Source organism: Aspergillus sclerotioniger (genome assembly GCF_003184525.1).
Source record: "Aspergillus sclerotioniger CBS 115572 chromosome Unknown BO94scaffold_43, whole genome shotgun sequence".
Classification (NCBI taxonomy): domain Eukaryota; kingdom Fungi; phylum Ascomycota; class Eurotiomycetes; order Eurotiales; family Aspergillaceae; genus Aspergillus; species Aspergillus sclerotioniger.
The window spans coordinates 90,462-103,951 of record NW_020291033.1 but is presented as its reverse complement, the minus strand read 5'-3'; the positions used below and the strand labels follow the sequence as shown (position 1 = coordinate 103,951).

General features: G+C 49.8%; 7 protein-coding genes across 7 annotated transcripts; 5 read left to right on the top strand and 2 right to left on the bottom strand.

The window, feature by feature from the left end:
* Nucleotides 1-82: 82 nt before the first annotated feature.
* Nucleotides 83-1,789, top strand: BO94DRAFT_611284 (MFS general substrate transporter; the record flags this gene model as incomplete). The annotated part of the gene is made up of 6 exons (XM_025616627.1): nt 83-285; nt 329-619; nt 665-689; nt 736-908; nt 953-1,396; nt 1,441-1,789. The coding sequence occupies 6 exons, from the start codon at nt 83-85 to the stop codon at nt 1,787-1,789; spliced, it is 1,485 nt and encodes a 494-aa protein (XP_025462293.1).
* Nucleotides 1,790-2,110: 321 nt separating this feature from the next.
* On the top strand, nt 2,111-2,746 carry BO94DRAFT_579243 (uncharacterized protein; the record flags this gene model as incomplete). The annotated part of the gene is made up of 1 exon (XM_025615256.1): nt 2,111-2,746. One exon carries the CDS (start codon nt 2,111-2,113, stop codon nt 2,744-2,746), a length of 636 nt encoding a protein of 211 aa, XP_025462292.1.
* Nucleotides 2,747-2,972: 226 nt separating this feature from the next.
* Nucleotides 2,973-5,024, top strand: BO94DRAFT_628582 (Zn(II)2Cys6 transcription factor; the record flags this gene model as incomplete). Its single annotated transcript, XM_025617489.1, has 3 exons — nt 2,973-3,048; nt 3,095-3,227; nt 3,271-5,024. 3 exons carry the CDS (start codon nt 2,973-2,975, stop codon nt 4,988-4,990), a joined length of 1,929 nt encoding a protein of 642 aa, XP_025462291.1. The 3' UTR covers nt 4,991-5,024.
* Nucleotides 5,025-5,029: 5 nt separating this feature from the next.
* BO94DRAFT_611280 (cytochrome b2) lies at nt 5,030-6,410 on the bottom strand (the record flags this gene model as incomplete). Its single annotated transcript, XM_025616626.1, has 4 exons — nt 5,030-5,187; nt 5,257-5,465; nt 5,539-6,017; nt 6,090-6,410. Coding segments are annotated over 4 exons (1,167 nt in total), but the record flags the coding sequence as incomplete, so codon positions are not given.
* Nucleotides 6,411-6,746: 336 nt separating this feature from the next.
* Nucleotides 6,747-8,016, bottom strand: BO94DRAFT_540134 (uncharacterized protein). Its single transcript, XM_025612845.1, has one exon. The coding sequence runs from the start codon at nt 7,941-7,943 to the stop codon at nt 6,912-6,914; it is 1,032 nt and encodes a 343-aa protein (XP_025462289.1). The 5' UTR covers nt 7,944-8,016; the 3' UTR covers nt 6,747-6,911.
* A 567-nt stretch (nt 8,017-8,583) lies between these two features.
* BO94DRAFT_560847 (Clavaminate synthase-like protein) lies at nt 8,584-9,781 on the top strand (the record flags this gene model as incomplete). The annotated part of the gene is made up of 4 exons (XM_025614183.1): nt 8,584-8,745; nt 9,046-9,273; nt 9,304-9,495; nt 9,536-9,781. The coding sequence occupies 4 exons, from the start codon at nt 8,584-8,586 to the stop codon at nt 9,779-9,781; spliced, it is 828 nt and encodes a 275-aa protein (XP_025462288.1).
* Nucleotides 9,782-10,164: 383 nt separating this feature from the next.
* Nucleotides 10,165-12,128, top strand: BO94DRAFT_478167 (acetamidase; the record flags this gene model as incomplete). The annotated part of the gene is made up of 5 exons (XM_025608680.1): nt 10,165-10,434; nt 10,490-11,323; nt 11,373-11,420; nt 11,473-11,884; nt 11,932-12,128. The coding sequence occupies 5 exons, from the start codon at nt 10,165-10,167 to the stop codon at nt 12,126-12,128; spliced, it is 1,761 nt and encodes a 586-aa protein (XP_025462287.1).
* Nucleotides 12,129-13,490: the final 1,362 nt, after the last annotated feature.

Here is a 13,490-nt window from a genome sequence, read left to right as displayed (position 1 = left end):
ACATGCCCCGATATTTAAGACCACTGCGATAGCTGGAAGTATTTGCTACAATTCTGATCCTAGTTATCAAGAATCCAGTAAGATGTGCAAGCCAGACACCTTCACTGAATACCACGAAAACGCCCCGAAAGTCCAAGAATCAGAACAGGATGTCATATACCAGACATACGTTTCGAAGAGCCCGGAATGGCACCGGAAAATGACCAGCAAGCTCCTCCGAAAGGTCGACATGCATCTCCTCCCATTCCTCGTGGTGATGTATCTGCTGAATTTCTTGGATCGAAAGTACGTATCCCAGTGACCAACCAGGCAAATGCTGACTGCTTAGCAACCTATCTCAAGCACGACTAGGGTCCCTCGAAAAAGACCTCGGCATGAAAGGAACGGACTATAACCTGGCAACCAGTATCTTGTTTGTGGGATACCTGCTCATGCAACTCCCGTCCAATCTGCTTCTCACGCGCGTCCGACCGTCCTTGTTTCTAGGGAGCGCAATGGCTATCTGGGGGGTCATATCCGCCTGTCAGGCTGCAACGCAGTCTTTTACAGGATTGGTTCTCGCTCGGTTCTTTCTGGGATTTGTGGAGGCGCCGTTCTTTCCTGGGGCGATCATGTTGATGTGAGTCCGCTTGGAATTAGATTTGTGCTATACTTATATCACTAGGTCGAGTTGGTATACCAGGCAAGAGGTACAGTGCTCTGACTCAGTATTTGTGGCAAAGCTAATGCACCCAGTTGAGCCATCGCATTGCGTGGTTCTATGCCGGAAGCTCTCTGGCCAACGCATTTGGTGGTCTCATTGGGGCCGGCGTGCTAGGCAATCTGGATGGTGCGCATGGGATAGCCGGATGGCGATGGCTCTTCATAATTGAAGGGTGCATCACCGTTGGCGTGTCGCTTACCTCGACGTAAGTGAATTGCAGCATATTCATATCCAATTCTGACAAGCTAGACTGCTCCTGCCGAACTATCCCGCAACAACACCATGGCTTGACGAGACAGAGAAGCTCTACGCGCAATGGCGACTCATCCACGACGCAGGAGAAGCAGACGAAGCAAACTCTGGAAGTATAAAAGAAGCGTTGCTACTTGTGTTCTCCGATAAACGGATTTACCTTTTCATCCTGATCCAGCATACGTCTCTCCTCTCCCAGAACTTCCAATACTTCTTTCCGACAATCGTCCAGACTCTGGGCTACGGGAATATCGAGACTCTCCTTATCACCGCGCCTGTCTGGATTGCTACCTTTCTGGTGTCTCTCATTGTGACATGGACATCTGGCAAAACGGACGATCGAGGGCTGCATATCATCTGCCTGATGTTGGTAAGTGTCGTGGGATGTGTGATCTGCACTGCTACCACAAACATCGGAGCAAGGTTCTTTGGGATGTTTCTGTAAGTTTATCTTCTATTTTTAGCATTCCAATCCTGACCAACAGAATGCCAATGGGTGCTGTCTCGGCCTATCAAATCATCATTGCCTGGGTTGCCAACTCGTTTCCCCGCCCGCTGGTCAAACGCTCGGCTGCGATTGCAACCGCGAACATGATTGGAAATACCGCATCGATTTACGGAAGCTACATGTGGCCGTCGTCATCAGGACCTCGATATATCGCGGGTGGCAGTGCCACTGCAGGGATTGCCCTGTTGGTTGCGATTCTTGCATTTGTCATTCGCGTCGTGCATGCCAGGATGAACAAGAAGCTTGACATGGCACAGGATAGACCAGAAGTGATCGACTCTGATAACTTGGAAGCTCGGAACGTCGGGTTTAGATATATTCTCTAGTGATTGGTTAGATGGTGGGAATCTGACAGCCGGTGGTAATCGGAATGACTTCATCACGCACAGACGATACAACTTGGCAAACGTTCCGCAGGCTCGTATTCTTAGGCTCCAACGTATATGTCAATGCCCCAATCAGTATTCTAGTTAGGGTGACAAGCTTATCTGACATGACGTGGATTGTCGTTAGTTGCGTATGCTCTAGATATCGATTCATGTGTGCTTTCACTTAAAGATGGGTATAAGAAGACTGACTTGATCCAAGATGAACAGTCAATCAATCCATCGTTCTGACCTCCTCTACCTTGTAGGGCTTCTTCCACAATGACCAAGCTTCTCCCTTTCCTCCTCGCCCTGGCAGCCTATGCCTCGGCCCAAACTTCCACTACCACCACCACATCCTCTACTTTCTCCTCTTCCTCCAGCTCCAGTTCCTCCACCGGCTCCTCCACCGTTGTGCAAGTCTTCTACATCGGCCCAAGCCCAACCGCAACCCCAACAACCACCTTCGCAAGCTTCGACGCCAGCGTCGTATCCGCAAATTCCGCTACCACCGTCCTCGCCCTGGAATGCAAAGGCAACTGTCCCCCGTATTCCACTTACACCATCACCGCAGGCCCATCCACCTACGCCGACAACCAGTTATTCACCGGCTCCGCCAACGGCCTCACCGTGACTACTTCACAAGTCCACGCCTGCAACATCACTTCATCCACCCAAGGGGCTTCCTGCTCGGTCTCAATCGGCGTTTTCGCCTCTGTTAGCGGCCAAGAGAGCTCTTCTGTCGCGACCACGGCCACATCCTATAATTCTAGTGATTTCTTCTATGCCCCTGTGACTGTAACTGCCGGATTGGAGAAGTTGAATTCGCCGCAGGCGACACAGACGACGGGTGCTGGTGGGCGGGCGGGGGTCGGAGGAGTGGCGGTGGCGGCGGCAGCAGCGGCGTTGCTAATCTGATTGATTGATGATGGATTGTAGTTTGGACTGGTGTGTGTGACGATGCTGTTAGGACCATAATCTTAATGAGATCCGGCTGTGCATACTCTGCATAAGTTTATGTCCGTGCATAGTTTTCTTCCGGTTAGTGGTAGTTTCTCACGCTAGCCTGATTAGGTGTAGTCCTTCCCCGCCAATCCGAATGGCTTCTCCATTCCATCTCCAACTCCTCCGAGAATCTCTAACCATGACTCGCAAACGACAACGTACATCCCATCCACCCAATGAAATACAGGGCTTGCGTCTGACAAGAAGCAAAGCGTGTAAGCGGTTGTTACTGTCTTTTATTCTCGGGCTAATAACAAGCAGGCACGGAATGTAAGACTCAAAAAACCAAGTGCGAGACCAACCATGGGGAGACGTCATGTAGCAGATGTCTGCGACATGGACTTGAGTGTGTCTCATATGACGTCTCTCAGCAGTTTCTGCAGAGTGATATGGCGTGAGTAGGCTGCCACTATACACGACGTGTCTGACAAGCATAGATGGAAGAATCAGACCACCGAAGAGGTTGGCTTACTGCGTGCTGCAGTTCAGCATCTCTTGAGACATACGCAACAGCCGGAGTTGTCGAGTTTTGCATCACAGACCAGCCCATCGGGTCGGTCGGATGCTCGAGTCGAACATCAAGATGCAGCCATAGACATGTCGAGGGAGAATTCTCCGCAACCTCAGGAGAATGGTCCGACGGGTCTGATCACCGCACCGATGCGCAGTTTGTATGAACTGACACGGTTGAAAACCCTCCGGAATAACCCCGCTTGGAAGCCGAGGACTCCATTGATAGACGAGGACTTTATCTCTCAAGGTGTTGTATCGGTGGAGGAAGCCGATTTCTTGTTCAATCAGTTCGTGGATTCTAACAACCGCATGCTCTGGGACGGAGCTCTCCTGCTTCATCGGACATTAGATTCTGTGCGACGATCTTCATCCCTGCTCACGGCGGTGATTTTTACAGTGGGGGCTCTGCATACCCCCGGGCGAACGGAAGCATTTCATCAAAGCTACAACGTCTTCGTCTCGCTCGCTTCCAGTTTATCATTATCGAGACATCATAGTCTTGATGACATCCGTGCACTATGTATCGGTGCGTTCTATCTGGCAAACCTGAGCTGGAAGCTGTCGGGTCAGGCCATCCGGATCGCAGCAGAAATCGGTCTACACCAGTCGTATCATCGTCTCATGCAGGGAGAGAGAAATCAGATGGAGCATGTTCGTCTATGGTACGCCACATATGTATGCGATCATCAATTTAGCATCGCACATGGGAGGCCCCCAGCTGCAGTTAATGATGAATCTATTCGAAATATTGAGCTATTTCTCAGCCAAGAAGGAGCGAACAATGGTGATGCCAGACTAGCTGCTCAGGTGTCTTTGTTCGCCACTTTGACAGAAGCTTACATGGCATTTGGCAGTGATCCAAACCGCCCCTTAGACCAACAGGATATTGAGAAGCTGAGGGTTTTCAACGTGGCTGTCGAACAATGGAAACTTCAATGGGTGCCACGTTCAGAGAACTGTGTCATCCTGGGATCATATCCATCCAAAGCTCTGGTGTTGTATTATCATTTCGCTCGATTCCAGCTCAATTCGCTGGCCCTTCGTGGAGTCGCTCCTCCTGGCCCTGTACCTACAGACCTGTCCCTTGGTCACCGTGAAGCTGCCAATAAGGCCATCGCAGCCGCTATGGCAACGCTGACACTGATCTTGGAAGAAATTGACCTCCGTCTCGCCTTTCCCAACGTGCCTATATTTACCTACACCATGGTAGCTTTCTGCGCGACCTTTCTTTTGAAAATGGCCGCCACGTGGGGAAGAGACACCGCAGGTGAGGTTGGAGATGGGAGTAACCGGCTTGGACTAATGATAGATACTCGATACATTGTCTCCCTTGTTCAACAATCGGCCGATATGTTAGCGGGTGTAGCAGCCAGTCTCAACGAGAAACATCTCGCCAAACATATCGCGGCAGGTATGCTCGAGATGCTGCAGCAGTTCCATTCTTTGGATAAAGAGGCCAGAAACACTTTTGCCCCAGTGCCAGACCTCAATACCATGCCTACAGTGCAAGGTATGCCTGATGAGACTGCCTTCTGGGCAGGCGAATACAACTTTCACGATCTCGGAGGAACGTTTGGCTTTGGCTTGGATGAGACGTTACTTGGTCAAATGGCAGCAGATAACTTTGAACTATGGCCTCAATAATCCGTTTCATCACTCCTTCATCATAATACAATACACTGATCACAACCTCGCCTTCCCAACCAGCCCACTAAACGACCCCCCCAACCTTTTCGGGACCAAATGCTCCACATCCAATGTATTCAACAACCCCGGATGAGCCTGCGACAGATCCGTAATCCCTAACAACTTCATAGTCGTCTCCAACTCATCCTTCATAACTGTAATCGTCAGCATCTTCCAGCCCCTAGCCCCAAAGATCAAACAAAAGAAAAGAAAAAGGAACATACTCTCAATCAACCTCTCCACCCCCTCCTGCCCATAACACAAACTATACAAAAAAGCCCTTCCCATACCCACTGCCTTCGCTCCCAGACAAATCGCCTTAATGATATCCGTCCCTCTTCGAATGCCCCCATCTACAAATACCTCCAACTGCTCGAATACCTCTGGACAACACTGGCGTATTTCCATAAGTACCGCGATTGATGAGCTCACTCTACCATCACGTCCAAATTAGCCCACTACCCCCCTTCCCTTCCCCAAAAGACAAAATAAAAGAGAAAACTCACGTATCCAACCCCCTCCCCCCATGATTACTAACCACAATCCCATCCACCCCAGCCCGCACCGCCAACAACGCATCCTCGGCCGTCTGCACCCCCTTCAACACAATCGGCAGGTGGGTATTATCCCTCAACCAGCGCAAATCCTCCCACGTGAGACTCGCATCGATATACTCGCCCATGGATCGTCCGAGCCCGGATCCCTTAGCGTCACTGCTGATTTGGGCGCCGCTCATGGGTAACCGCGTGGAGAATTGGATATCGCTTGGGGAAAGAGGGACGCGTTCATCGGCCTCGCGTTTCCCGGGTACGGGAGCGTCGATGGTCAGGAATATGCCGGATATATTGGACGTGTGGGCGAGATGGAGGAGAGAGAGCGTTATATCTCTCGACTTATGCATGTACAATTGTAAGAAAAATGGATTCGTTCCTTCCTGTACGGATGATGTTATCTTATCTAGTGGGTAGGATGCATTCGTCGAGATCTATACCACTATATTAACTTTCTTCTTTCTAACCACATTATCAGAAGGGAAAAATGGGAAAGGTGGACATACACACTGTCCCACCCCAAACCTCGCACATCCCCTCGCTATCGCTAGCTCGCCGTCCGGATGTACTAGCGTGGCCATGGCCGCTGGACTAACGAATAACGGGAGGTTCATGGCACAGCCTAGGATGGTAGTACGGGTGGATACACTCGTCACGTTGCGGAGGATTCGGGGTCGGAGGAGAATCCGATCGTAGATGATTATGTTGGATTGATGGGTGAGCATGTCTGTTGCGGCGGAGGAGTAGAAGGCCCATGTTTTGGGGGTGAGGGTTTGGGAGGCGATGAGTTCGAAGTCGTGGGTGGAGAGGATTGTGGGGAGGGGGGGTTGGTTGGTTGGATTGGGGGGGACATTTTGGTTTGTGGGGATGGATTGTTTTGATGGGTGAAGGGGGGTTGATGGAGTGGTCAATGGTCTATATGTTGGATATCGTAGATGTAGAGTCGGAGTTTTGCCGTGAGGTCCGGACTTTTGCCGGAGGGGCTGTACAAGACGCGGGCCAATCAGGTGTGCGGGCGATGGAGATCATCTCCGCGCGAATCTTATCAATCGGGGTCATGGGGTCACTACGTCATAGCATGGTCGAGGAAATTTTCAGATGTTGGGGATAGGAAGTTGGAGTGTCAGGCCTAGAAAGCTCTTGCTCGGACTGCGACTGAATGGAGCTCGAGTGAGTGATGTCTGTTGCGTGCAAAGGGAATACATTACCGATCGCTTGTAGCTTTGTATAAGCTAAGTAATCAGGTCCGACTCATAAATATGGCATTGGGCTGACTCATTAAGGAATAATTTCTGATTCTCTTGTCATACTACCCCCCGCTGAACAATCTAAACCTGATTCTGCATCTCACCAGACCCAAACTGTCTCCTACCAGCATGTCCAAACCCCGACGGCCTCTTCTCCACTGAAATCCTCAACTCCTTTCTCAACCTCTCAGCCACACTCGCCCAAGCACAATTCCTCGACCGACGCCTCTGCCCATCCCCCGTCCCCCTCTCAGCCTGCTGACCCACATCCCAGAGATTCCTCTCCGAGGTCCCCCCCTCCGGACTCCCCGAGTTCAACGTCTGAGGATGATACACAAACGCCACCAGTTGATTCAAAATACTAAACTCCAACTTCAACTTGACACTGTAGATAAACCCCTTGACGGCAGTTTGCAGCGCATACCGTCCCACAAACTGCAACACCACAATCGCAACATCCAACACTAACACTATTGCATTCATACATATCAAATGTAGCATGAGTTTCCGGGCCGCGTATCGATGCGTTTCCTCCATGACCAACGCTTCTGATCGAAGCAGTTTGAACGTCTCGAAGATATATACGCCTGAGATGATGGATTCTTGGACAAAGAACGCGGTTACTTGGATTCGTTCGTATACTGCGTATGGTAGGGCGAAGTCGGCAGAGGCGGTGGAGTTGGTCCCGTAGCAGAGGATTGTCGTTGGGATTTGGAGTAAGATAGCGTCGCAGATTATCATGATGAGGATGAATCGGAGCATGATGTGATGGCGCACGACGAGGTGGAGACGCGAGTACAGGACCAGCGACTGGCCGGTGACCATGGCGCACCAGCCGATAACAATGAGGGTGACATAGAAGTAGGAGAGGGATTCGGCGACGAGGTTAAAATCTTTGAGGATGAAGCCGATGGAGTAGATGGCGATGCCGAAGGACGCGACCACGAAACTCCAGAAGTAGAGCCCCTTGTGGCGCTTGAAAGTCAGTAAAAGGATGAAAATCAGCTCGACGATATTGTACAGCGCGATGGAGAGGAACGCGGTGATGACGTAGGTGTTAGGGAGGGCTAGCTTGGAGCCGAGCTTGCTGCCTACGTCTTTGAGAGATGACATGATGTATCTGTTTGGAGAAGAAATTGCTGGTGGAGAGCTCCATTGCAGGTTACGCCATATGTATCTTGAATCAAGTTGGCAGGGAGGAATAACTGCCAATGGATCCACGGTAGGGTCCACCTTGAGTGTGTCATAGACTCCATGGGTTTCTGTCGGCCATTGGTGTCCATGGTTGAAGGGGTTTCTGATAGGTTGTGGTGTTGAATGGTCCATGGCTGAGATAAGGTTATTTAGTGCAACTGCGGCGATCTTCTACCATACATAGGATGGATACATCTCGACTTCTTTTGGACCGAGTAAGGCCGGTTGCTTCAGATTTCGTTTTCAGAATAGATGGTATTTCTGATCCGCGATAAACTCCAACAGGGATCACAAATCTCGATTATACATACTTCAGATCGTCTAGATATCCTAGGAACTATGAAAATTCTTAGAAAGTGGTAAGGACCAGAGCTTGAAGACAATTCAGTGTCAGGGTTATATCTCACGACATCCTGATTTGGCAAGGGGATTGGTAGTTTTTATACATACATCATCACAGGTGGAGGGCCATGTATATGAGCATCGAGAGGACTTGATATGAGCCCTACACTTACCTAAACCACCAATCTTATTATCGACTTCCCTATACCGTCAGACAATGGGTCTAGCCACTCTAAGCTTTGACCTATCAGTTCGTGGTTCTAGAGCCCAACGGCATGCAGCTTCCACATCCTTGGTTAACTCTTTGCGGAGTACAGGCTTCGTGAAACTAACCAATCATGGCATGCCCCTGGAGACGATTCAGCAGGCACAGGAATGGGTAAGTGACCGGATCCACTTTTCAATGGTGCAACCGCATGCTAATTCAAGTCTAGAACTCGAGATTCTTCGAACTTGAACCTTATATAAAGCCAAGTGTTGTCAACCCTCCCAGCCCAGAAGCTCAGAGAGGATGCAGTTATAAAGGAGGAAAACCACGGCTGGCTTGCGCGCCCCAAACCCTGATAGCATTCGTATGGACGAGAGGATATGCCACTTAGCTTCATTCAGACCCTCTACTATCCTTCCTAGCCACGTACCATGAGAATCACAAAGCTTAGCACCAAATGCTTCGTGATAGGAAGACTTCGATTTCGGGCCACCAGACAATACCAAATACCCCAACAGCTGGCCAAACAACATCGTTCCGGGCTTCCGAGGTTTCACAGAGACATTTCACAGTCAATGTCAAAAACTATGCCTGGATGTTATGTCCGCATGTGAACTCGGATGCGACGTGCCCAAAGACACATTCCTCAATCGCTGCGTACCAGCAGCCAGTGAACTGAGATACAACTATTACCCTTCTGTCAGCTTATCCCGTCTAAATTAAGGAAAGTCTCGTCGAGGATGGCCTCACACCGACTTTGGTACCATCACGCTTCTTTTCCAAGACACAAAAGGCGGACTGGAATATGAAGACCGCCGCAACCCCGGAACGTTCATTCCCTTGGTGCGAGAGAAACCGGATGAGATTGCAATCAACGTGAGCGACACATTCCAAAGATGGACAAATGATTCCATCCCAGCGGTGTGCATCATTTCTCACTCCCCATGATCTCCAATCCAAGCTGCAAAGAGCTGGTGGATGTGTTCTTCCCCAGCGACATTCGACGGCGTTCTTCCTGAAGGCTCATCGCGAGTGCATGGTAGGTGCTATTCCGGAGTTTATGAACGAGCAGAGACCATCGAGTTATGATGATATTACTGCGCTGGAGTATCATAATCGCAGGACACAGGTTTTGGTGAAGGCGAGTTCCGCTCCGACTGCTGCTGGGGCATTATCAAACAAGTTGGGATGTGTCGGGTGTCTATGATGATTCACTTTTATTGTGATTAGCTCTCATAAAGATAGTGTAGAGATGTGGATTAAAGGGCTAACACGATGAAGCGTATTGGAGGTCAACTTGTCTGTGAGTTATGAAATGGTGACTGTGGCTCCATTCCTGGAAAGATAACAAGGCTATCGATGGCCTGCGTGTGGCCATGTTGATCGGTCCTAGCCCTTCTTCATATGTCGGATATTGGTCTCTTAATCACATGAAGGATGAAATGGGTGTTGTAAAGAATGCTGGTGCCTCCGCCCGGGCATATCCCGTGACCGAGGTAGGACCAAACATTCACTGCGGGGTATCGGACACCAAGATTCTTCATCGTCCTCGACACATCCATCCCTGATTCCTCACCCTGACAGACCACAATGGATAAAGGAAAGTCGACCTGGCAGAAAGCAGCCGAAGCCAAACGCCAGGCCATCCTGGAGGCGATTCCCCCCAAGTGGAGAGTTCAGCATCTGACCCCCCCGAATGATGTCACGGGCACCTACATTCAAAGGTTCCTAAATCCTCGCGAGATAGAAATCACTGAAGCTGATGCCGTTTCTATCACGACACAAACAAACTCCAGGAAGTGGACCGCGGTCGAGGTGACCGAGGCGTTTTGCCATAGAGCTGCCATTGCTCATCAGCTTGTATGTATCCCAGACATCCTGGGTTGATGTTACACATTGACTCATCCGCGTGCAGGTTAACTGTCTCCATGAGATATTCTTCGAAGATGCCCTCAAAGTAGCAAAAGAGCTCGACGACCACCTTGCTGCCACCGGAAAGCCAAAAGGCCCCTTGCACGGACTTCCCGTGAGTCTGAAAGACCAATTCCATGTCAAAGGTGTCGACACAACCATGGGCTATGTGGGCTGGATCGGGACGTTTCAAGGCCGAAAGGATGATTCCCGTGCTCGAGTGGTTGAAAGCGAGCTCGTAAGAGAACTCCGCAACTTGGGAGCTGTCCTCTTCTGTAAAACGAGCGCCCCCCTCACGCTCATGTCAGGAGAGACAGCAAACAACATCATAGAATATACATACAATCCTAACAACCGTCTACTGTCTAGTGGAGGAAGCTCTGGTGGAGAAGGTGCTCTTCTTGCGCTTCGTGGATCGCCAGCCGGGTTTGGTACTGATATCGGCGGAAGTATCCGGATTCCAGCTGCCTTCAACGGGGTGTTCGGTCTTCGTCCATCCGCCGGAAGAATGCCTTATGAAGGAGCGGCGAATTCTATCGACGGACAAAACACCATCTTGTCTGTAATTGGTCCGATGGCCACAAGTGTTGAATCGTTGAGGTTGCTTTTCAAAGCCGTTCTATCACAGAAGCCGTGGCTCCATGATCCGCTTGCGTTGCCGCTGCCTTGGAGGAATGACATCGACATGAAAACACAAAAGTTGATCGAGGCATCGGCTCGTGACCCGTCTCTGCTCGCCTTTGGCATCATGCCCCATGATGGTGTCGTTCATCCTCACCCACCAGTGGAGGAAGCCATGACATTTATAAAGGATATCTTGCAGGACATGGGTCATAGGGTAACTACCAGAAAGTATCCCTTGCTTGACTGACTCTTATGCATACTAGGTCATAGACTGGACTCCGGAGCTGTGTAAAGAGGGCCAAATAATTGCGGTACGTTGTAACCCTCGAACATATACTGTTGCAGTCGACTTATACTCAATAGGACAAAGCATACAGCATGGACAGTGGCGAAGACTTACTTAGCCATATCGCTCTGTCAGGAGAGGCACTACCCTTACAGTCCTTCATTGGAAAAAGCAAGCATTTTAACGCCGGAGAGGTAGCGGAATTGAACGTACAGAAACGAGAATATATGAAAAAGTATATGGACTATTGGAACAGAACCAACGACATGACAGCAACCAGAAGACCCGTTGATGCTATCATCTGTCCTACTGCACCTTATGCAGCTGTTATCCCGGGGAAGTTCTGCCATTCCGGATACACCACCTTCATCAATACTTTGGATTATACAACCGTGGTTATTCCGATTACGTTTGCCGATAAGGAGGTTCATACGGCAGAAGACCCGCCACAATTCTTTAATCAACTGGATCAGAAGGTTTACTCGGAGTGTAGGTGGACTCAGTCTAGCTGTCTGAATAATTGCTCACATCGATAGACAATGCTGAAATCTACCACGGAGCCCCTGTGGGGATTCAAATAGTTGGAAAGCGGTACGAAGAAGAGAAGATCCTTGCACTGGCTGAGTACATCACCAGATGCGTCAAGATGTATAGCGATGAAGACCTAGAGGGCTCTAATTCAGGCTGTCATGGGATTGATAGCTCTCTTCTGAGTCGGCAGCGATGGGTCTGACTCTTGTGGGAGCGCGGACAGGACGAAGCCCTGTACCAATAGATTCATCATCTTCGCGTTGACTGAATTCCGCGCTGTCAGGAGACTCAGGGCTCTCCGAGTTCGCAGCAATAGGTCTAACTCTTCGAGGAGCGCGGACAGGACGAATCCATGTACGCAAATTTTCTTCTCCTTGGCTATACTCCGCGCTGTCAGGGGACTCAGGGCTGTCCGAGTCTGCAGCGAAGCGTCCGAACCTTCCAGCACGACGGTGGACACCATTAGGTCCATGATTACTTGTAGCTTCATCTCCTGTATCATTTCCTCCAGCACCTGAGGTAATATCATCAAGATTCAGGTCCATAGTAACAAGCCCAAAATTCTCCCTGATCTCATTCAAGTCATCCACTAGATCTTGCAGTTTCTCGAGATAGTTAAATTCCCCATCAAAGACTCCAAACTGTCTCAACGTCTCCTCATTGGGGCGACGATAGGGGGCCCCTCCCCTAAGGTGGAATTTAATCTTGTCTCCACTGCCCGTTCCACGTACCGTGGCACCCCAGTACAGTGGTTCTTCCCCGGCAGGTGGGACGAACTGATTCCATCTGAGAAGCATCGCGCGCTGAAGTGGATTATCTTGATCTTCATCCGATTCTTCATCATCTGCTTCATTATCCCCTTCTCGGGTGTACGTTCCGGCAACGAGAACAAAGATCGTTCTGTTACCTGGCTTTGTCACTGTGATTATATCAAGGGGGATATCGTCGACTGGTGCAATATGTTCGATGTTGATTGTCAATCCCTCTGTCCTGTCCACGAAGAAGTCCCTGACCTGGTACAACTGCCAGATTCGAAGGCCCTCGGGAGTGATAAAGTTTTCGTCGAGAGTTTCAGACATGGTGGAATGTAGGAGTAAATTTCTCAGGGGTTGGGAAAAACAGGAATAGATGTGTAGTGGAGATTGCGACGTGAGTACACGTACAATGTATTGTAGGTTTCTGGGTTTTTTATATACCCTTGAGAAGACGCTTGACACGGTATATTCCTTCGGATTTCTTCTACGTATACTAAGGTAATTAGCGGATCTTACCTCCATTGTCCCAATTCCGAGACCAAGCTGCTAGTTTCCGGCCTTGAACGAGAGGGGCATACCGTAATTTAGACGCAATGTTGTCCATTGCCACTAGATCAATCTGTTTTACTCAGGCTGAAGGCCTAAGACCCCAGACATTCTCATTTTCTCTTTGCCTCCAGACTTATAAGCAATATTTAGTAATTATTCTCAAGCTGTCTCCATTTCAGACTAGCCGGGAACCTTGTCAATGACGCGTTCAGACCAACTCACTTATATCTACCGCATCAACGCTCTATCAGATTACTCTA

Coding starts and splice junctions, on each gene's coding strand:
- BO94DRAFT_540134 (XM_025612845.1), bottom strand. CDS start 7,943: ATGTCATCTCTCAAAGACGTAGGCAGCAAGCTCGGCTCCAAGCTAGCC.